Here is a 21899-nt window from a genome sequence, read left to right on the forward strand (position 1 = left end):
ATTGGCAGAGAGGTTTCGACGTCTTTCTTATTGGTCTATTGACTAATTTACCTCCTGGTGATGTCACTAGGCAGGCCAAAACCACCCCACCAGAACAGGCTGAAATGTACTTTAAACACCTCTTACACTTAAAAGGTCATTATCATAATTTTCTACATTTGACAGTATTATTCCAACCTCATAAAAGCAGCATGTAAAGTGTTGGTCCCAAGTTTCATGAAGCTGAAATAAATGATCCCACAAATGTTCCAAGCTTATTTCTCTCTAATTTTGTGCACAAATTTGTTTACATCCTTGTTTATATCCCTGTTAGTGAGCATTTCTCCTTTGCCAAAATATGCCACACCTGTCAGGTGGGTGGACTATCAAGAAGCTGATTAAACAGCAAGATCATTACACAGGTGCACCGTGCGCTGGGTACAATAAAAGGCCACTTTAAAATGTGCAGTTTTGTCACACAACACAGATGTCACAAGTTTTGAGGGAGCATGTAATTGGCATGCTGACTGCAGGAATGTCCACCAGAGCTGACAGTCCATGATGCTGACATAGAAGAATATGAACCATTTCTCAATAAAAACAGTTTTAAATGCCCTTTACTGGCTGTTTTCTTGACCGTTTCCTTACTCGGTTGGTTCACATTTGTATTTGGTGTGTGTGTGTGTTTGTGCACATGTTTGTGCATGCATGTAGATGTGGGTGTGTATTGGAAGACCCATAATTACAAAGCAATGTGTGAGCACTGTTAAACACACCTCGTACTTCTGACTGACAGGTAGGCAGGGAGGGAGGCCAAATGGCAGGACCAGCCTCTCTCAGGAGGGTAGGAGACATTCCACAGGTCTGGTGTTCAGGATCACACACACAAACAGGACAACACACACACAGGACAACACAAACAGGATCACACATGCATGTGAACACGCACACTCAGAACTACACGGTGCCAGAGAATCACAGATACACAGAAAGAGAGGGAGGATGGGAGAGAAGAGGGAAGGGAGAGAGAGAGGAGTAGAGAGAGGGAGAGGAAGGGAAAGAGAGAAGAGTAGAGAGAGGGAGAGGAAGGGGAAGGGAGAGAGAGAGAAGAGTAGAGAGAGGGAGAGGAAGGGAGAGAGAGGAGTAGAGAGGGAGAGGAAGGGAAAGAGAGAAGAGTAGAGAGAGGGAGAGGAAGGGGAAGGGAGAGAGAGAGAAGAGTAGAGAGAGGGAGAGGAAGGGAGAGAGAGGAGTAGAGAGGGAGAGGAAGGGAAAGAGAGAAGAGTAGAGAGAGGGAGAGGAAGGGGAAGAGAGAAGAGTAGAGAGAGGGAGAGGAAGGGGAAGAGAGAAGAGTAGAGAGAGGGAGAGGAAGGGGAAGAGAGAAGAGTAGAGAGAGGGAGAGGAAGGGAAGAGAGAAGAGTAGAGAGAGATAAGAGTATAGAGAGAGGGGGAGAGAGAGAGGAGTAGAGAGAGGGAGAGAGAGAAGAGTAGAGAGAGGGAGAGGAAGGAAAAGAGAGAGAGAGAGAGAGAGAAAGAGTAGAGCACCTCAGTCTGCTGCAGGGAGTGACCATGGGGGCTCTGACAGGCCTTCTCTCTGCGCTAGTCGCTCTGCTATGGACCCTCCCTCCAGGTCAGTCAGTCTACAATGTCAGCTGGATTGGATTTCATCTATTGGATCTGTTGTTTCTGTTTGGTTGGTAAAAGGACTTTTGAGATCAATGGGAACTCCTCATGGCATCAGACTGTCTTTATGTTGATCTCTGTTCTGTCTCCAGGGTCATTGGGTGAGGAATGCAGTAGTTTCAGACATCTGGAGAACGGTAGAACATTCTTCCGCTACAGCGGGCTGTATGTGACGTTCACCTGTAACCCTGGCTATAAGATCCATGGATATAGAACCAACAGCTGTGTGTCTGGACAATGGTCCAGGGAACCTCCAGTGTGTGTTGGTAAGTGACTTTAGACTTGAGTTTGATACATTTATTTCAAGTTACACGTCTCTCTCTCAATTTCTCAATAGCAAGGCTATGCTCACTGAGTCTGTACGTAGTCAAAGCTTTCCTTAAGTTTGGGTCAGTCACAGTGGTCAGGTATTCTGCCACTGTGTACTCTCTGTTTAGGGCCAAATAGCATTCTAGTTTGCTCTGTTTTTTTGTTAATTCTTTCCGATGAGTCAAGTAGTTATCTTTTAGTTTTCTCATGATTTGGTTGGGTCTAATTGTGTTGCAGTCCTGTGACTCTTCTCCAGGTTCATGGGTGCTGAAGACGTGGATGTTGATTAAAGCAGCCCTCCGCACCTCTCTGATTCAGAGGGGTTGGGTTAAATACGGAAGACACATTTCAGTTGAATACATTGTTGGACAACTGACTAGGTATCCCCCTTTCCCTCTCTGTAGGTGATGGCATTGTTATGGAAGGTTTGGGAATCGCTTCCTTTTAGGTGGTAGTAGAATTTAACGTCTCTTTTCTGGATTTTGATCATTAACTGGTATCGGCCTAATTCTGCTCTGCATGCATTATTTGGTGTTTTACATTGTACACAGAGGATAATTTAGCAGAATTCTGCATGCAGTCTCAATTTGATGTTTGTCACATTTTGTAAATTCTTGGTTGGTAAGTGGACCCCAGACCTCACAACCATGAAGGGCGATGGGTTCTATAACTGAAGTTTAGCCAGATCCTAATATGTATGTCACATTTTCTGTTCCTTTTGATGACGTAGAAGGCCCTTCTGGCCTTGTCTCTCAGATCGTTCACAGCTTTGTGGAAGTTTCCTGTGGTCCTGATGTTTAGACCAGGGTATGTATAGTTTCCTGTGGTCCTGATGTTTAGACCAGGGTATGTATAGTTTCCTGTGGTCCTGATGTTTAGACCAGGGTATGTATAGTTTCCTGTGGTCCTGATGTTTAGACCAGGGTATGTATAGTTTCCTGTGGTCCTGATGTTTAGACCAGGGTATGTATAGTTTCCTGTGGTCCTGATGTTTAGGCCAGGGTATGTATAGTTTCCTGTGGTCCTGATGTTTAGGCCAGGGTATGCATAGTTTCCTGTGGTCCTGATGTTTAGACCAGGGTATGTATAGTTTCCTGTGGTCCTGATGTTTAGGCCAGGGTATGTATAGTTTCCTGTGGTCCTGATGTTTAGGCCAGGGTATGTATAGTTTCCTGTGGTCCTGATGTTTAGGCCAGGGTATGTATAGTTTCCTGTGGTCCTGATGTTTAGGCCAGGGTATGTATAGTTTCCTGTGGTCCTGATGTTTAAGCCAGGGTATGTATAGTTTCCTGTGGTCCTGATGTTTAGGCCAGGGTATGTATAGTTTCCTGTGGTCCTGATGTTTAGGCCAGGGTATGTATAGTTTCCTGTGGTCCTGATGTTTAGGCCAGGGTATGTATAGTTTCCTGTGGTCCTGATGTTTAAGCCAGGGTATGTATAGTTTCCTGTGGTCCTGATGTTTAGACCAGGGTATGTATAGTTTCCTGTGGTCCTGATGTTTAGGCCAGGGTATGTATAGTTTCCTGTGGTCCTGATGTTTAGACCAGGGTATGTATAGTTTCCTGTGGTCCTGATGTTTAGACCAGGGTATGTATAGTTTCCTGTGGTCCTGATGTTTAGACCAGGGTATGTATAGTTTCCTGTGGTCCTGATGTTTAGACCAGGGTATGTATAGTTTCCTGTGGTCCTGATGTTTAGGCCAGGGTATGTATAGTTTCCTGTGGTCCTGATGTTTAGGCCAGGGTATGTTTAGTTTCCTGTGGTCCTGATGTTTAGGCCAGGGTATGTATAGTTTCCTGTGGTCCTGATGTTTAGGCCAGGGTATCTATAGTTTCCTGTGGTCCTGATGTTTAGGCCAGGGTATGTATAGTTTCCTGTGGTCCTGATGTTTAGGCCAGGGTATGTATAGTTTCCTGTGGTCCTGATGTTTAGGCCAGGGTATGTATAGTTTCCTGTGGTCCTGATGTTTAGACCAGGGTATGTATAGTTTCCTGTGGTCCTGATGTTTAGGCCAGGGTATGTATAGTTTCCTGTGGTCCTGATGTTTAGACCAGGGTATGTTTAGTTTCCTGTGGTCCTGATGTTTAAGCAAGGGTATGTATAGTTTCCTGTGGTCCTGATGTTTAGGCCAAGGTATCTATAGTTTCCTGTGGTCCTGATGTTTAGACCAGGGTATGTATAGTTTCCTGTGGTCCTGATGTTTAGGCCAGGGTATGTATAGTTTCCTGTGGTCCTGATGTTTAGGCCAGGGTATGTATAGTTTCCTGTGGTCCTGATGTTTAGGCCAGGGTAGGTATAGTTTCCTGTGGTCCTGATGTTTAGGCCAGGGTATGTATAGTTTCCTGTGGTCCTGATGTTTAGGCCAGGGTATGTATAGTTTCCTGTGGTCCTGATGTTTAGGCCAGGGTATGTATAGTTTCCTGTGGTCCTGATGTTTAGGCCAGGGTATGTATAGTTTCCTGTGGTCCTGATGTTTAAGCCAGGGTATGTATAGTTTCCTGTGGTCCTGATGTTTAGGCCAGGGTATGTATAGTTTCCTGTGGTCCTGATGTTTAGGCCAGGGTATGTATAGTTTCCTGTGGTCCTGATGTTTAGGCCAGGGTATGTATAGTTTCCTGTGTGCTCTAGGGAAACGGTGTCTAGATGGAATTTGTATTTGTGTTCCTGGCAACTGGACCTTCTTTGGAACACCATTATTTTGGTCTTACTGAGATTTACTGTCAGGGCCCAGGTCTAACAGAATCAGTGTAGAATTTCTAGGTGCTGCTGTAGGCCCTCCTTGGTTGGGGACAGAAGCACCAGATCATCAGCCAACGGTAGACATTTGACTTCAGATTCTAGTAGAGTGAGGCCGGGTGCTGCAGACTGTTCTAGTGCCCTCGCCAAGTCGTTGATATATATGTTGAAGAGGGTGGGGCTTAAGCTGCATCCCTGTCTCACACCACAGCCCTGTGGAAAGAAATGTGAGTTTTTTTTGCCAGTTTTAACTGCACACTTGTTGTTTGTAATGTCGCATGTTTTTCCCCCAACACCATTTTCAATCAATTAGTATAAAAGACCCTCGTGCCAAATTCAGTCAAAAGAATTTTTGAAATCAACAATGCATGAGAAGACTTTGCCTTTGTTTTGGTTTGTTTATTTGTTAATTAGGGTGTGCAGGTTGAATACATGGTCTGTTGTACAGTAATTTGGTAAAAAGCCAACTTGACATTTGCTCAGTACATTGTTTTCACTGAGGAAATGTACGAGTTGAGCTGTTAAATCTCCCTCTTTCGCTCTCTCTCTCAATTCAATTCAAGGGGCTTTATCGGCATGGGAAATGTGTTTGCATTGCCAAAGCAAGTGAAATGGATTAACAAAAGTGAAATAAACAAAAAATAAACTGTAAATATTACACTCACAAAAGTTCCAAAAGAATAAAGACATTTTAAATGTCATATGTTTATATACAGTGTTGTAACGATGTGCAAATAGTTAAAGTACAAAAGAGAAAATAAATAAATATTGGGTGAATTTACAATGGTGTTTGTTCTTCACTGGTTGACCTTTTCTTGTGGCAACGGGTCACAAATCTTGCTGCTGTGATTCCACACTGTGGTATTTCACCCAATAGATATGGGAGTTTATCAAAATTGGATTTCTCTCTCTCTCTTTCTTTCTCTCTTTCTCTTCTAATCTGTGTTGAATCTCCTGTGTGTGTATTCCAGCCTCTGGGTGTCTCAGCCCAGGGGATCTCCTGCAGGGGGTTACCAGTGTGACAGAGGACGGGTCCTGGGTTCTCTTCAGCTGTGATGCTGGTTACAGGCTCTATGGACACTCACTGCTCTACTGCAAGGGCCAGAACTGGAACGGCACCAAGCCTGTCTGCAAGGGTGAGAGACTTGACTTACTGACTTAGTCCTCTTTGCCCCCTTGGTGAGCGTCCACCGTGGCACTCCACCTCTCTCTTTTCAGTGTGAGGCCTGAGCGTGAGACAGCTGTGGATTACTATCAGCATGATATTCTACAGTAGGCTACCTCCTTCATGTGAACTAATTATAAAACATACCCTGTAATCTGATTTTTACCCTGCCTTAAACAAAGGCTGATGATGTCTCCTGGTATTGATCCTCCTCTGTGCCTCTCCCTCCTAGAGTCTGATGATGTCTCCTGATCCTCCTCTGTGCCTCTCCCTCCTAGAGTCTGATGATGTCTCCTGGTATTGATCCTCCTCTGTGCCTCTCCCTCCTAGAGTCTGATGATGTCTCCTGATCCTCCTCTGTGCCTCTCCCTCCTAGAGTCTGATGATGTCTCCTGATCCTCCTCTGTGCCTCTCCCTCCTAGAGTCTGATGATGTCTCCTGGTATTGATCCTCCTCTGTGCTTCTCCCCTCCTAGAATCTGATGATGTCTCCTGGTATTGATCCTCCTCTGTGCCTCTCCCTCCTAGAGTCTGATGATGTCTCCTGGTATTGATCCTCCTCTGTACCTCTCCCTCCTAGAGTCTGATGATGTCTCCTGGTATTGATCCTCCTCTGTGCCTCTCCCTCCTAGAGTCTGATGATGTCTCCTGGTATTGATCCTCCTCTATGCTTCTCCCTCCTAGAGTCTGATATGATGAGTTCATGGAAGGAGCCAGCCGTGCCGATGCCCAGGATCCAGAGCCAGAACCTTAATGTGCTGTCTGCTCTGAAGAACCACCTACAGCTTCACTACAATACCATCGCTAACACCGCCTCCAAGGATGTCTTCTTCAAGCCCATGTTGCTGGCCAACGCACCACCTAAAGACCCCCACACCCACCTAAAAGACCCACACTCCATAGGCCGCAGCCCCAAAGCTCACCTTGTGGAGGAGATTTTGAAAGACACCAGGGATTTAACAGACAGAGCAGGGGCCCCTGAGAAGCCCACTAGACCTCTGGCCTCCACATCCTCCTCTGCTACTACCGAGACCATTACTTCCACATCCAGCCTGCCGGTCGCTGAAGGGTATTGGCACCAGGGGACCTCCATAGCCCAGGCTGAGCAGGAGGATTCATTACCCAGGAAGGGGGTGCCGACAGGGGCCACCCAGTTGGAGCATGGCCAGGGCGTTACGGAGCCAGCAGATGTGAGCAGCACAGACACAAAGGAGCTCAGTGAGTCCAGCACAGACACACAGGAGCCCCGTCCTCAGAGACCCACTGAGACAAGCTCCACAAGCTTCATCAACTCTAGCAACACCACCAGCCACTGGGTCAGTGGAACAGACATGTATGGTCATCACATCCAAGTGAAGGAGACTGCATCATTATCTGATGATGATAACGATGCTGGTGAAACTCATCAACACAACGTGACCTCTCCGGATCTGGCATCAAACGGGTCCTCACAGGACAATGAAACCGACACAAGTGACAGTCATCACAGTCAGGCGAACGAGACATCATCATCGCCATTGTCCGGTGATGGTGAAACATCTCGACACAATGGGACCTCATCATATCTGGCTTTAAACAGGTCAGACCAGCATCTTATTAAGGGTGCTACAGAGGAGCTGCCCAGGCCTGTGACCCTAAACAGGCGTCCACTGTGCCCTTACCCTCCCCTGCCAGCTCATGGCACCTTCTACTTCCGTACGGTAGACAACCCCGGTCCCCGGGACTACAAACACTATATCCAGTACGCCTGCTATGCAGGGTACACACTGGCCCACGGGGATATCCACAGCTACTGTCTGCAGGGTGGACGGTGGAGTGGTGTCACACCTGTCTGCTTGGGTAAGTCACTGCACTATCATTCCCCATTGTGATGCCTCTACAGATTCTGTAGTACCAAATTGAAGAGCTACAGAAGGCCATAGAAGCTTTGTTCAGAACGTATGTTGCCGTGTTCACCTCATCGACTGTGTCCTCTGTGTTTGGGCAGGTGAGAAGTAAAGGGTCCCTGTACTTAAACCCTGTTAATTGATGTGTAGAGATGATGTGTATGGATGATGATGTGTAGAAATGATGTGTAGAGATGATGTGTATAGATGATGTGTATAGATGATGTGTGTGGAGATGATGTGTGGAGATGATGTGTGGAGATGTGTAGAGATGATGTGTATAGATGTGTGTGAAGATGATGTGCATAGATGATGTGTGGAGATGATGTGTATAGATGATGTGTGTGGAGATGATGTGTAGAAATGATGTGTAGAGATGATGTGTGGAGATGTGTAGAGATTATGTGTGGAGATATGTAGAGATGTGTGTATAGATGATGTGTGGAGATGATGTGTATAGATGATGTGTAGAGATGATGTGTAGAGATGATGTGTGTAGAGATCATTTGTAGAGATGATGTGTGGAGATGATGTGTAGAGATGATGTGTGGAGATGATGTGTATAGAATATGTGTATAGATGATGTGTGGAGATGTTTATATATGATGTGTATAGATGATGTGTATAGATGATGTGTGTGGAGATGATGTGTGGAGATGATGTGTAGAGATGATGTGTAGAGATGATGTGTATAGATGTGTGTGAAGATGATGTGCGGAGATGATGTGTAGAGATGATGTGTAGATTATGTGTATAGATGATGTGTAGAGATGATGTGTGTGGAGATGATGTGTAGAAATGATGTGTAGATTATGTGTATAGATGATGTGTAGAGATGATGTGTGTGGAGATGATGTGTAGAAATGATGTGTAGAGATGATATGTGTAGAGATGATGTGTGGAGATGATGTGTAGAGATGATGTGTGGAGATGTGTAGAGATGATGTGAATAGATGTGTGTGGAGATGATGTGCATAGATGATGTGTGGAGATGATGTGTAGAGATGATGTGTAGAGATGATGTGTGTAGAGATGATTTGTAGAGATGATGTGTGGAGATGATGTGTAGAGATGATGTGTAGAGATGATGTGTAGAGATGATGTGTGTGGAGATGATGTGTGGAGATGATGTGTAGATGATGTGTAGAGATGATGTGGGGAGATGATGTGTAGAGATGATGTGTAGAGATGATGTGTGGAGATGATGTGTGTAGAGATTATGTGTGTAGAGATGATGTGGGGAGATGATGTGTAGAGATGATGTGTGGAGATGATGTGTGGAGATGATGTGTAGAGATGATGTGTAGAGATGATGTGTAGAGATGAGGTGCAGAGATGAGGTGTATAGATGATGTGTATAGATGATGTGTAGAGATGAGGTGCAGAGATGATGTGTATAAATGATGTGTATAGATGATGTGAGTGGAGATGATGTGTAGAGATGATGTGTATAGATTATGTGTGTGGAGAGGTGTGTGGAGATGATGTGTGTAGAGATTATGTGTGTAGAGATGATGTGGGGAGATGATGTGTAGAGATGATGTGTGGAGATGATGTGTAGAGATGATGTGTGGAGATGATGTGTAGAGATGATGTGTAGAGATGATGTGTAGAGATGAGGTGCAGAGATGAGGTGTATAGATGATGTGTATAGATGATGTGTAGAGATGAGGTGCAGAGATGATGTGTATAAATGATGTGTATAGATGATGTGAGTGGAGATGATGTGTAGAGATGATGTGTATAGATGATGTGTGTGGAGAGGTGTGTGGAGATGATGTGTAGAGATGATGTTTAGAGATGAAGTGCAGAGATGAGGTGCAGAGATGATGTGTGGAGATGTCTATAGATGATGTGTGGAGATGTGTGGAGATGATGTGTATAGATGTGTATAGATGATGTGTAGAGATGAGGTGCAGAGATGAGGTGCAGAGATGAGGTGTAGAGATTATGTGCGGCGATGATGTGTATAGATGATGTGTGGAGATGTGTATAGATGATGTGTGGAGATGTGTATAGATGATGTGTATAGATGTGTATAGATGATGTGTGGAGATGATGTGTATAGATGATGTGTGGAGATGTGTATAGATGATGTGTGGAGATGTGTATAGATGATGTGTGGAGATGTGTATAGATGATGTGTGGAGATGATGTGTATAGATGATGTGTAGAGATGAGGTGCAGAGATGATGTGTAGACATGATGTGTATAGAATATGTGCATAGATGATGTGTGGAGATGTTTTTAGATGATGTGTATAGATGATGTGTATAGATGATGTGTGGAGATGATGTGTGGAAATGTGTATATATGTGTAGATGATGTGTGGAGATGTTTATATATGATGTGTATAGATGATGTGTGGAGATGGTGTGGAGATGTTTATATATGATGTGTATAGATGATGTGTGGAGATGACGTGTGGAGATGTTTATATATGATGTGTATAGATGATGTGTGGAGATGATGTGTGGAGATGTTTATATATGTGTATAGAGGATGTGTATAGATGATGTGTGGAGATGATGTGTGGAGATGTTTATATATGATGTGTGGAGATGATGTGTGGAGATGTTTATATATGATGTGTATAGATGATGTGTGGAGATGTTTATATATGATGTGTAGAGATGATGTGTGGAGATGATGTGTAGAAATTGTGTAGAGATGATGTGTGGAGATGTTTATATATGATGTGTATAGATGATGTGGAGATGATGTGTATAGATTATGTGTGGAGATGTTTATATATGATGTGTGGAGATGATGTATAGATGATGTGTGGAGATGTTTATATATGATGTTTATATATGTGTATAGATGATGTGTAGATATGTGTATAGATGTGTGTATAGATGATGTGTAGATATGTTTATATATGATGTGTAGATGATGTGTAGATGTATGGAGATGTTTATATATGTGTAGATATGTGTATAGATGTGTAGATATGTGTATAGATTTGTGTGGAGATGTTTATATATGATGTGTATAGATGATGTGTAGATATGTGTATAGATTGTGTATAGATGATGTATAGATGTGTGTATAGATGATGTGTAGATATGTGTATAGATGATGTGTAGATGTGTGTATAGATGATGTGTAGATGATGTGTAGATATGTGTATAGATGTGTATAGATGGTGTGTATAGATGTGTAGATGTGTATAGATGATGTGTATAGATGATGTGTAGATGTGTATAGATGATGTGTATAGATGATGTGTAGATGTGTAGATGATGTGTAGATATGTGTATAGAGGTGTGTGTTTAGGAGAGAAAGAGGTAATGAAAGGAGACGTGTGCAGCTCTCTCTGTTTTCTACATTTTTACCTCAGTGACATCACAAGATCTGTTTCAGGCATTATCTCTCAGTAACTGAGTGACTGACTGGCAGACTGAGTGGAATCACCAGGAAGTCAGTGCTGTGCTTGGTAGACTGCGGCAGCCGGTCCCAATTCACTTCTTTCCCCTTCCTCTTGGAACTAACCCTTTGATGGGTAAGGAGTGAATTAGGACCAGCTGTGGTTGTTGGAAGACAGTCCTATTTTAAATGGCTGGGGCTCAGTTAAGGTAAAGTCTAAATGCAAGAGTGGCCAACCCTACTTCTGGAGAACTACCCTCCTGCAGGGTCTTTATTCCAGCCCTACTCCTGGAGAGGCACCCTCCTGCAGGGTCTTTATTCCAGCCCTGTCGTAACACATACAACCTGCACACCTGCTATAGTCCTATACAGAATCACAATCCCCTTTATTCACCAAGCACATTTACATGTACCAAACATTTGACCTGGTGAAATGTTACCAGACATTAAACAGAATATACAGACAGACCATACAGGCAGACAGGATATACAGACAGGATATACACAAACAAATGTAATACAGGCATGAGACACTGACTTCTCCATCTCTAACCTCTGACCCTAGAGGTGACGCCCTGCGCCCTGAACAATGGAGGCTGTTCCCAGCTGTGTAGTGTGAAGCAGGAACAAGCTCAGTGTCACTGCAGACCAGGCTTCACCCTGGTAGAGGACCACCGTACCTGTAGAGGTCAGTAAAACAATCAATCGAGGTGAGAGATGAAGTGACTGTGTTTGAACCCAGGGTCTCCTGTGCGACACAAGACAGTGTTCACCCATTGCGCTAAAGCCGTAGCAAGTAAAGCAAGTACTCAAGGGACATGTTTCACTGAAACAACTGGTGCAAGAGCTACTACACATACACCATGCTTTGTGGTAGAAAGAAGTATTTCACTTTATGAGCCCAAAACCACTAGTCAGTGTTGTGTTGGTGCTCCTCCTTGTTGGGGTGAGGTCAAATGTCTTGTTTTTGTTGCCTTGACTACCCAAGATGTCTTCCTCCACAGTTTCTGACTAGCCAAGATGTCTTCCTCCACAGTCTCTGACTAGTCAAGAGGTCTTCCTCCACAGTCTCTGACTAGTCAAGATGTCTTCCTCCACAGTCTCTGACTAGTCAAGATGTCTTCCTCCATAACCTCTGACTAGCCAAGATGTCTTCCTCCACAGTCTCTGACTAGCCAAGATGTCTTCCTCCACAACCTCTGACTAGCCAAGATGTCTTCCTCCACAGTCTCTGACTAGTCAAGATGTCTTCCTTCATAACCTCTGACTAGTCAAGATGTCTTCCTCCACAGTCTGACTAGCCAAGATGTCTTCCTCCACAGTCTCTGACTAGTCAAAAGGTCTTCCTCCACAGCCTCTGTATAAAGAACAGCTGTAGTGTCTGCACCAACAGGGTCTGCGATGTGATCATGATGCCCCCTAAATTCAATGATGTTTTTATAGCCTGAGTATGCCACATTTAGAGCTATACATTCTTGATCCATAACATCTTTAACACTCTGATCACAAGGCAGCACTGCAGAGGGACAAGCTACAGCATGAGGAAAGACCCCGTTAATATGTTTCATGACCTCTGTTCCACGGTGCACCTACAAACTAGTCTTTTGTGACAGCTGGACATTTGGTTTCGGGTGTCGAGTAAATAACTTGGGTCAAATGATCCACTTTAAAAGGTTGAAATTGGCTTCTGTTAAAAAAGGGTTTCACTGTTGAGAATTGCTTTCTCACTCTTTCTATTTTCCCTCAGTTTATTTCCAGGTAGTAACCCATCATTTATGTCTCAGAATAAAGTACTACCATGATTCACTGTCTATAAACAGGTGGTTTTCGCCTGTAGTCAGAGCTGACTATCACAATATCAACACATGGTATAATCTGTCTGACTCAGACAGGCGTACCTGTCAGGTATTTCGTTGTGTTGAGGAAAGGAGGACCAAAATGCAGCGGGATTGTGGACACTCATGTTTATTCCTGATAAAAACAGGTAAGGTATCCACTTGAAGAAAAAACTAAACAATACTCACAACGGCAACAGTGTGGCAGGCTCAAACAAACGCAGTACACACAACAATCTCCCACAAAAGACACATACAAACACACCCTAATATATGGGACTCTCAATCAAAGGCAAATGGACAACACCTGCCTTCAATTGAGAGTCCCAACCCCAATTGACCACACATAGATATACAACAGCTAGATCAATCATAGACATACATAACAAGGAACAGTGCCCAAAAACCCCGGAATACACAAATCAAATCCCCTACAACAAACACACCACCCCGAATACCATAAAACAAATACCCTCTGCCACGTCCTGACCAAACTACCATACCAATTAACCCTTATACTGGCCAGGACGTGACAGTACCATACAGCAGAGATAAATATTCATTTACACATTCCAATAACACACACACACACCACACACCACCACACACCACACGCACTCCACACAATCACACACACACACACACCACACACACCACACAATCAATCACACACACACACACACCACACACACACACACACACCACACACACTCACACACCACACAATCAATCACACACACACACAATCAATCTCACACACCACACACACACACACACACACACACACCACACACACCACACACACACACACACACCACACAATCAATCTCACACACACACACACACACACACACACACACACACACACACACACACACACACACACACACACACACACACACACACACACACACACACACACACACACACACACACACACACACACAGCTACAGGTGCTCTCCTGGGAAAGAGCAGGAGCTCAGCTAGCAGGTACAGTAGTTGATATATCTTCCTGAGTTGTTTTCCACACACTGCAGCTTCCTCTATAAACCAGATGTTTTTCTCCCAGTCTGTTAGTCTCTCTGTATTTGTCATATTGAAACGGGCCAGACCACTGAGACCAGGGCTGCAGATCAAATCAGTGGAACAGAAGAGGTGGATGTTAGCTAATACATACTGTTGTCGCAGCAGAACACTGAACACTGACACGATCAAAACAAAAGGCCATCATCACACATCACCTTTGTCGTACATGAAAGCCAACGGTGCATGCCTGGTCTCCATGGTAATGAGGAGTGCCAGAGCGAGAGAAAATGAGAGACAGCGAGAATCAAAGCGAGAGAGAGCTGCTCTACTCTTTCATCTCAGGGCCTTTGTGACATCAGCATCAGACAGGCCACTTTCCTAATTGTGTGTGTGTTCCTCTGCGTACGCACAAACGTGTGTTTAAACCCATACCTGTGTGTGTCCTCGGTGCAGATGTGGATGAGTGTGTGGAGGGCCAGCAGCAACAGCGCTGCCAGCAGACCTGCGTCAACACCTTTGGCTCGTTCCGCTGCTCTTGCCCCTACGGACACGTCCTGGCCGGGGACGGAAGGGCCTGTGTGGCTGAGTGTCCAGCAGGGTACAGGAAACAACCCTCAACCCCAATACCTGGAGGAAACTCATCCAGAAAGGAGTGTGTAGGTAGGAGACACTGGGATGCTGTAGGTTTAGCAGAAATGAATAGAATGCCACAACTTTTAATTAGACTAGTGGAATATCTCTCTCTTAAATACCCTCACGGAAATCGAATTAGCATAATCAAATCAAATGTATTTATATAGCCCTTCTTACATCAGCTGATGTCACAAAGTGCTGTACAGAAACCCAGCCTAAAACCCCAAACAGCAAGCAATGCAGGTGTAGAAGCACGGTGGCTAGGAAAAACTCCCTAGAAAGGCCAAAACCTAGGAAGAAACCTAGAGAGGAACCAGGCTATGAGGGGTGGCCAGTCCTCTTCTGGCTGTGCCGGGTGGAGATTATAACAGCACATGGCCTAGATGTTCAAATGTTCATAAATGACCAGCATTGTCAAATAATAATAATCATAGTAGTTGTCGAGGGTGCAACAAGTCAGTAACACAAGAGTAAGTGTCAGTTGGCTTTTTCATAGCCGATCTTTGAGAGTATCTCTACCGCTCCTGCTGTCTCTAGAGAGTTGAAAACAGCAGGTCTGGGACAGGTAGCACGTCCGGTGAATAGGTCAGGGTTCCAGCAGGTCTGGGACAACAGGTCTGGGACAGGTAGCACGTCCGGTGAACAGGTCAGGGTTCCATAGCTGCAGGCAGAACAGTTGGAACTGGAGCAGCAGCACGGCCAGGTGACTGGGGACAGCAAGGAGTCATCAAGCCAGGTAGTCCTGAGGCATGGTCCTAGGGCTCAGGTCCTCCGAGAGAGAGAAAGAAAGAAAGAGAAAGAGAGAATTAGAGAGAGCATATTTAAATTCACACAGGACACCGGAAAAGACAAGAGAAATACTCCAGATGTGACAGACTGACCCTAGCCCTCCGACACATAAACTACTGCAGCATAAATACTGGAGGCTGAGACAGGAGGGGTCAGGAGACACTGTGGCCCCATCCGATGAATCTTCCCATAATCCTCCCATAAAAATCCATCAATTAATGCTAGAGACATCTCAATCCACCACATCAGCCAATGCTGCACTTCTGCATCTGCGGTGAAATATGGCACAGCTAGAGCGGGGTTTGTCAGACCATGAGGCATCCCGAAAATCGGTCTCTCAAAATATCGTCTGTAGCATCCAAACACCTCCATGGAAAGATTAGACTCAAGAACATGATGGGGTTTTCCCTTTTGCTCTATGACCCCCACAAGCATCTTGGGACTCCTCTGACGTTGGTACAGACGATCTGGCAACTTCTGTCTGTAGCGTCCGAACGGTTTGGGCTACAAACTAATATGACCCCTCTGTGGAAAGGTGAGACTCTCACAAACACATATTTTGATCTACAATGCTCACAAGACTCTTCCTTCACATAGTGTAGGAAAAGCAGCCAACAAGTGCTCAGCATATGTGGGAACTCCTTCAAGACTGCTGGAAAAGTATTCCTCATGAAGCTGGTTGAGAGAATGCCAAGAGTGTGCAAAGCTGTTATCAAGGCAAAGGGTGGCTACTATGAAGAATCTGAAATATAAAATATATTTTGATTTGTTTAACACTTTTTTTGGTTACCTCATGATTCCATTGTTATTTCATAGTTTTGATGTCTTCACTATTATTCTACAATGTAGAAAATAGTAAAAATAAAGAAAAACCCTTGAATGAGTAGGTGTGTCCAAACTTTTGACTGGTACTGTATATATTTTTATATTTCAAGGGGTCTTAAAATTCAAAAATCAAATAACTAAATGATCCTTGGTAATGACATTCTTAAAACAATTCCATGTAGCTTAGTGGAATCAAAAGAAAATCGATACAACAATGTCATTCAGCAAACAAAATGTGTATGGCGATCAGGTTGTCTTCAACGCTGGAATGACACTGATCCTTTTACAGACATCAATGAATGTGAGGAGCCAGAGGTCAGTGTACCTGGACACAGGTGTCAGTGGAAGTGTGTGAACCTGCCTGGCTCCCACCGCTGTATCTGTCCCAGAGGCTACAAACTGTACTCAGACAGACACCACTGCAGAGGTGAGATAAATACACATCCATACCCACACACACACAGTAGACATAAATTGATCAAACGGAAGTCTTCGGCAAATCTACGATCACCAATCACTTCCAATGATATTTTTCTGACCAGCCCTTACCCTGTTTCATCAACAGATATCAATGAGTGCAGCCGTAAGAATGGTGGCTGCTCTCACCGGTGCCTGAACCATAAAGGAAGTTACCAGTGTTCCTGTCCTGCCTCTCACCGCCTCTCCCCCTACAGTAGGAAGAAGTGTCAGCCAAGGAAAGAACTGCAGAGTAATGTGTAGCAGAGATGGTGTGGAGATCATTTAAATTTAAATGTCATTTATTCTATTGTTTCTACCGTCCCTCTGTTCGGCCCTTGAACAATGACTTCTACAATTGAATCTACATTTTGTCAGGCGTTAGATTTTTTTGGTCAGATGATTGAGAACAGTATAAAAAAAACATCTTAAAATATTATTGTCATATCAGAACATATCTGTAACATTGATTGAGGCTTGGACTGCATTATACAGACATATAGCTGAAGAGAAACCAGAAGAACACCTTATTAGTTTAGGGATTTAATTGATGGCGTTTAGATACATTTCCTCAAATGATTACATGTTGTTTTACAAGGTAGTGTGAATGAATGAGTGAAAACATGTTGTCAGACACTGTTATAATTGATTAGTAGAATTGATCCCCTCAAAATGTCCTCAACTTGGTCCACGTGTCAAAATGTCCTCAACTTGGTCCACGTGTCAAAATGTCCTCAACTGCAGACTTATAACATGGCCATGGCCATGTCCATAGGAATATCAAATGTCATTTTTTGATTAAAAGTGACAGTATTAATTGTACTTTAGTCTGTTATATAAACAGTCATAGTGCTTGTTAAAAATAAATTATTTCTATGTATCCACTATATTTATAGTCTCTATGGAAATGTACTCTTTATATATATATATATAAAATAAAATTAGACACAAAAACAGAACTGTTTCAGCCTCAGTCGTCCTTAACTGCAAACAGATTCTCCCTTTCCTTATGGTCTCAACTATAAGCCTGCTGGGATGCTAATGTCTAATACACAGTGTTGTACAGAATGTTTACGGCAAAAGGCTGAAATATGGCATACTCAAATGGAATGAACCGCTGTTGGACTGATTCAACCATGTTATATATAATCACATTGCCATTATTTTACTTCACAGATAAACACACATTCACATTAGCAGCTATGAAGGCATAGCTGGATAAATGAACAGTATTTGTGACACATACAGTGGTGATGGTGAGCAACACTTCAGATAACATGAGGTAAATGTCATTTTCCAGTGGGATTAAAGGTACACAGTCAGCTGCAGTACTTCAACACGGGATAACATAGTAACGTCTGGAAATGTTTATTACCCCACATTCTCACAAGACAGGGTGAGACTGATACAATAGAGGAGGGTTAAGAAAAATACACTCATTATATCATATTAGATTGTTTTAAACAACTAGATCTGATTTGCACATATATATTAAATGTTAAAATAATAAATAATTTTAGTACAGTGTGTAGTCCAACACTCAAAATAAAAAACGAACATATTTCATTTGAAACCTGCTATATTATTGATTATATTCAATCAATTAGCTGCAATAAAACTCCTTTGAGTAGAGTGTGTTGTGTATATCTTAGTCATAGGTCATAGGTCAATCCCCATCCAACTTCCTACCTAAGTCTAGTTCTCCCCCTTCTCTCTGAAGTGTGCACTCATTCACTTCCCTTCAACAATTCAATCCAATGATTTTAAATCATCCTTGAATGGGAGTGAACGAGTGTACACTTGGGGAGAATCGGAACTAGGCACTAGTGTTTCCTTCCACACTATAATATAATACTCGACTAGTCTCCCTTGATAGCTGCCTGCGAGGCCAGGGAGAGCGCTATACATCAAACCCAGTCTGATAGTTCATTGCATGAGACAGGTAGACTGTGGCAGGAAGTCTTGTAGGTATGTGACCACAGCCTTGGAGAGGTAGGTCATGGTACCGTAGCTGCCACTAGGGGCGCTGTCATAGAAGAAGTGACATATCCCCGTGGCTGGATCCTTCTCCAGGAAGTACTCATTGGCTCCATGGGTCCTCTGGAACATAGAGGACAAGGCTGATAGGTAGATACAGATCATGTTGTCTAGGTAGAAAATAGGTCTTATTCCAAACTGAGACATGGGGTCTGATCCCACTTCTGACACCGTGTTACAATATGATAGTCATGTGGACGAGTCAGGCAGACACATGACTCTAGTTAACATGATAATATGGCAACGATACAGGACAGACATCCAGGTCATTGAACTGGACCATCACACATTAACCCTTTATAGGACATTACTTTCTAGTCACCATCACACATTAACCCTTTATAGGACATTACTTTCTAGTCACCATCACACATTAACCCTTTATAGGACATTACTTTCTAGTCACCATCACACATTAACCCTTTATAGGACATTACTTTCTAGTCACCATCACACATTAACCCTTTATAGGACATTACTTTCTAGTCACCATCACACATTAACCCTTTATAGGACATTACTTTCTAGTCACCATCACACATTAACCCTTTATAGGACATTACTTTCTAGTGACCGTCACACATTAACCCTTTATAGGACATTACTTTCTAGTCACCATCACACATTAACCCTTTATAGGACATTACTTTCTAGTGACCATCACACATTAACCCTTTATAGGACATTACTTTCTAGTGACCGTCACACATTAACCCTTTATAGGACATTACTTTCTAGTGACCATCACACATTAACCCTTTATAGGACATTACTTTCTAGTGACCGTCACACATTAACCCTTTATAGGACATTACTTTCTAGTCACCATCACACATTAACCCTTTATAGGACATTACTTTCTAGTGACCGTCACACATTAACCCTTTATAGGACATTACTTTCTAGTCACCATCACACATTAACCCTTTATAGGACATTACTTTCTAGTGACCATCACACATTAACCCTTTATAGGACATTACTTTCTAGTCACCATCACACATTAACCCTTTATAGGACATTACTTTCTAGTGACCATCACACATTAACCCTTTATAGGACATTACTTTCTAGTGACCGTCACACATTAACCCTTTATAGGACATTACTTTCTAGTGACCGTCACACATTAACCCTTTATAGGACATTACTTTCTAGTCACCATCACACATTAACCCTTTATAGGACATTACTTTCTAGTGACCGTCACACATTAACCCTTTATAGGACATTACTTTCTAGTGACCGTCACACATTAACCCTTTATAGGACATTACTTTCTTGTGACCATCTCCGTGGCCTTGTGGGAATAGTTTCCACCCTGAGATTGGAAGCTTGGGGGTTCGATCCCTGGTCGAGTCATACCAAACACTTTAAAAATGGGACCCGATGCGTCTCTGCTTACAGATTTTCCAGAGGGTGTACTTACTTGTACATCACGCTATAGAAACAGGAAAAAGGCTCCTGCCCTATGGGCCGTTCTGGCTCAGACTTACCTGGTCCTGTAAGAAGAGGTCATTGGCCATGTGTACGATGCGGTCTATCAGGATGATTCCTCCGATGTTGTCCACATCCATGTCAGCCACTAGAGTCAGCACCATCACAGCCTCCACCAGCAGCTGTCTGTACTCTGGCTGGGGGACGTGGTTCAGAACAGACTCCACGTGCACCGCAAACTTGATCTCACCCTCTGTCATCTGTAGGCAGGGACACAACGTCGGAGTCAGAACGGTTTCCCAGACACAGATTGAATCTCCATCAAGGGATCTATCTGTGCCAATCAGAGTGTCTGAAATGAAATCTTATTTCCTACTATTATAGGAAGCAACATTTGTTGTAAAGGTGAAACACTGTAGGCAGAGAGATGTTCCTTGATGTCGTGTTGCTGTTTGGGGGTCTAGGGGGGTTACTGCACATTATAAATGTTGTTGTAAAAAGGGCTGTTATAATCTCCACCCGGCACAGCCAGAAGAGGACTGGCCACCCCTCACAGCCTGGTTCCTCTCTACCCGGCACAGCCAGAAGAGGACTGGCCACCCCTCACAGCCTGGTTCCTCTCTACCCGGCACAGCCAGAAGAGGACTGGCCACCCCTCATAGCCTGGTTCCTCTCCACCCGGCACAGCCAGAAGAGGACTGGCCACCCCTCATAGCCTGGTTCCTCTCTACCCGGCACAGCCAGAAGAGGACTGGCCACCCCTCATAGCCTGATTCCTCTCCACCCGGCACAGCCAGAAGAGGACTGGCCACCCCTCATAGCCTGGTTCCTCTCCACCCGGCACAGCCAGAAGAGGACTGGCCACCCCTCACAGCCTGGTTCCTCTCTACCCGGCACAGCCAGAAGAGGACTGGCCACCCCTCACAGCCTGATTCCTCTCTACCCGGCACATCCAGAAGAGGCCTGGCCACCCCTCACAGCCTGATTCCTCTCCACCCGGCACAGCCAGAAGAGGACTGGCCACCCCTCACAGCCTGATTCCTCTCCACCCGGCACAGCCAGAAGAGGACTGGCCACCCCTCACAGCCTGATTCCTCTCCACCCGGCACAGCCAGAAGAGGACTGGCCACCCCTCACAGCCTGATTCCTCTCCACCCGGCACAGCCAGAAGAGGACTGGCCACCCCTCACAGCCTGATTCCTCTCCACCCGGCACAGCCAGAAGAGGCCTGGCCACCCCTCACAGCCTGATTCCTCTCTACCCGGCACAGCCAGAAGAGGACTGGCCACCCCTCACAGCCTGGTTCCTCTCTACCCGGCACAGCCAGAAGAGGACTGGCCACCCCTCACAGCCTGATTCCTCTCCACCCGGCACAGCCAAAAGAGGACTGGCCACCCCTCACAGCCTGATTCCTCTCCACCCGGCACAGCCAGAAGAGGACTGGCCACCCCTCACAGCCTGATTCCTCTCCACCCGGCACAGCCAGAAGAGGACTGGCCACCCCTCACAGCCTGATTCCTCTCCACCCGGCACAGCCAGAAGAGGACTGGCCACCCCTCACAGCCTGATTCCTCTCTACCCGGCACAGCCAGAAGAGGACTGGCCACCCCTCACAGCCTGGTTCCTCTCTACCCGGCACAGCCAGAAGAGGACTGGCCACCCCTCACAGCCTGGTTCCTCTCTACCCGGCACAGCCAGAAGAGGACTGGCCACCCCTCACAGCCTGATTCCTCTCCA

The 21899-nt window shown here is 44.6% G+C and overlaps 2 protein-coding genes across 3 annotated transcripts in view; one reads left to right on the top strand and one right to left on the bottom strand.

Annotated features, from left to right (window-relative positions):
- Window positions 1-1176: 1176 nt before the first annotated feature.
- On the top strand, window positions 1177-17197 carry LOC106574899 (uncharacterized). 2 transcript variants are annotated; one of them, XM_045698333.2, is made up of 8 exons: window positions 1177-1606; window positions 1752-1925; window positions 5676-5840; window positions 6553-7707; window positions 11689-11811; window positions 14439-14645; window positions 16522-16659; window positions 16798-17197. In XM_045698333.2, the coding sequence occupies exons 1-8, from the start codon at window positions 1546-1548 to the stop codon at window positions 16950-16952; spliced, it is 2178 nt and encodes a 725-aa protein (XP_045554289.1). In that variant the 5' UTR covers window positions 1177-1545; the 3' UTR covers window positions 16953-17197. The 2 variants fall into 2 exon arrangements, with proteins under 2 accessions (XP_045554289.1, XP_045554288.1); XM_045698332.2 differs by lacking the exon at window positions 1177-1606 and having other exon boundaries at window positions 1620-1925.
- An 18-nt stretch (window positions 17198-17215) lies between these two features.
- The window catches only part of LOC106574892 (phosphorylase b kinase regulatory subunit alpha, liver isoform), a 36400-nt gene continuing 31716 nt past the window's right edge, over window positions 17216-21899 (bottom strand). The window contains exons 29-30 of the mRNA XM_082963136.1: window positions 20222-20422; window positions 17216-18788 (exon numbers count right to left, since the gene is read on the bottom strand). Coding sequence (XP_082819262.1) covers window positions 18615-18788; window positions 20222-20422 — 375 coding nt within the window. The 3' untranslated portion in view covers window positions 17216-18614. The remainder of the gene's footprint in view (window positions 18789-20221; window positions 20423-21899) is intronic.

The sequence above is a fragment of the Salmo salar genome, chromosome 16 (genome assembly GCF_965601325.2).
Source record: "Salmo salar chromosome 16, fSalSal1, whole genome shotgun sequence".
Lineage (NCBI taxonomy): Eukaryota > Metazoa > Chordata > Actinopteri > Salmoniformes > Salmonidae > Salmo > Salmo salar.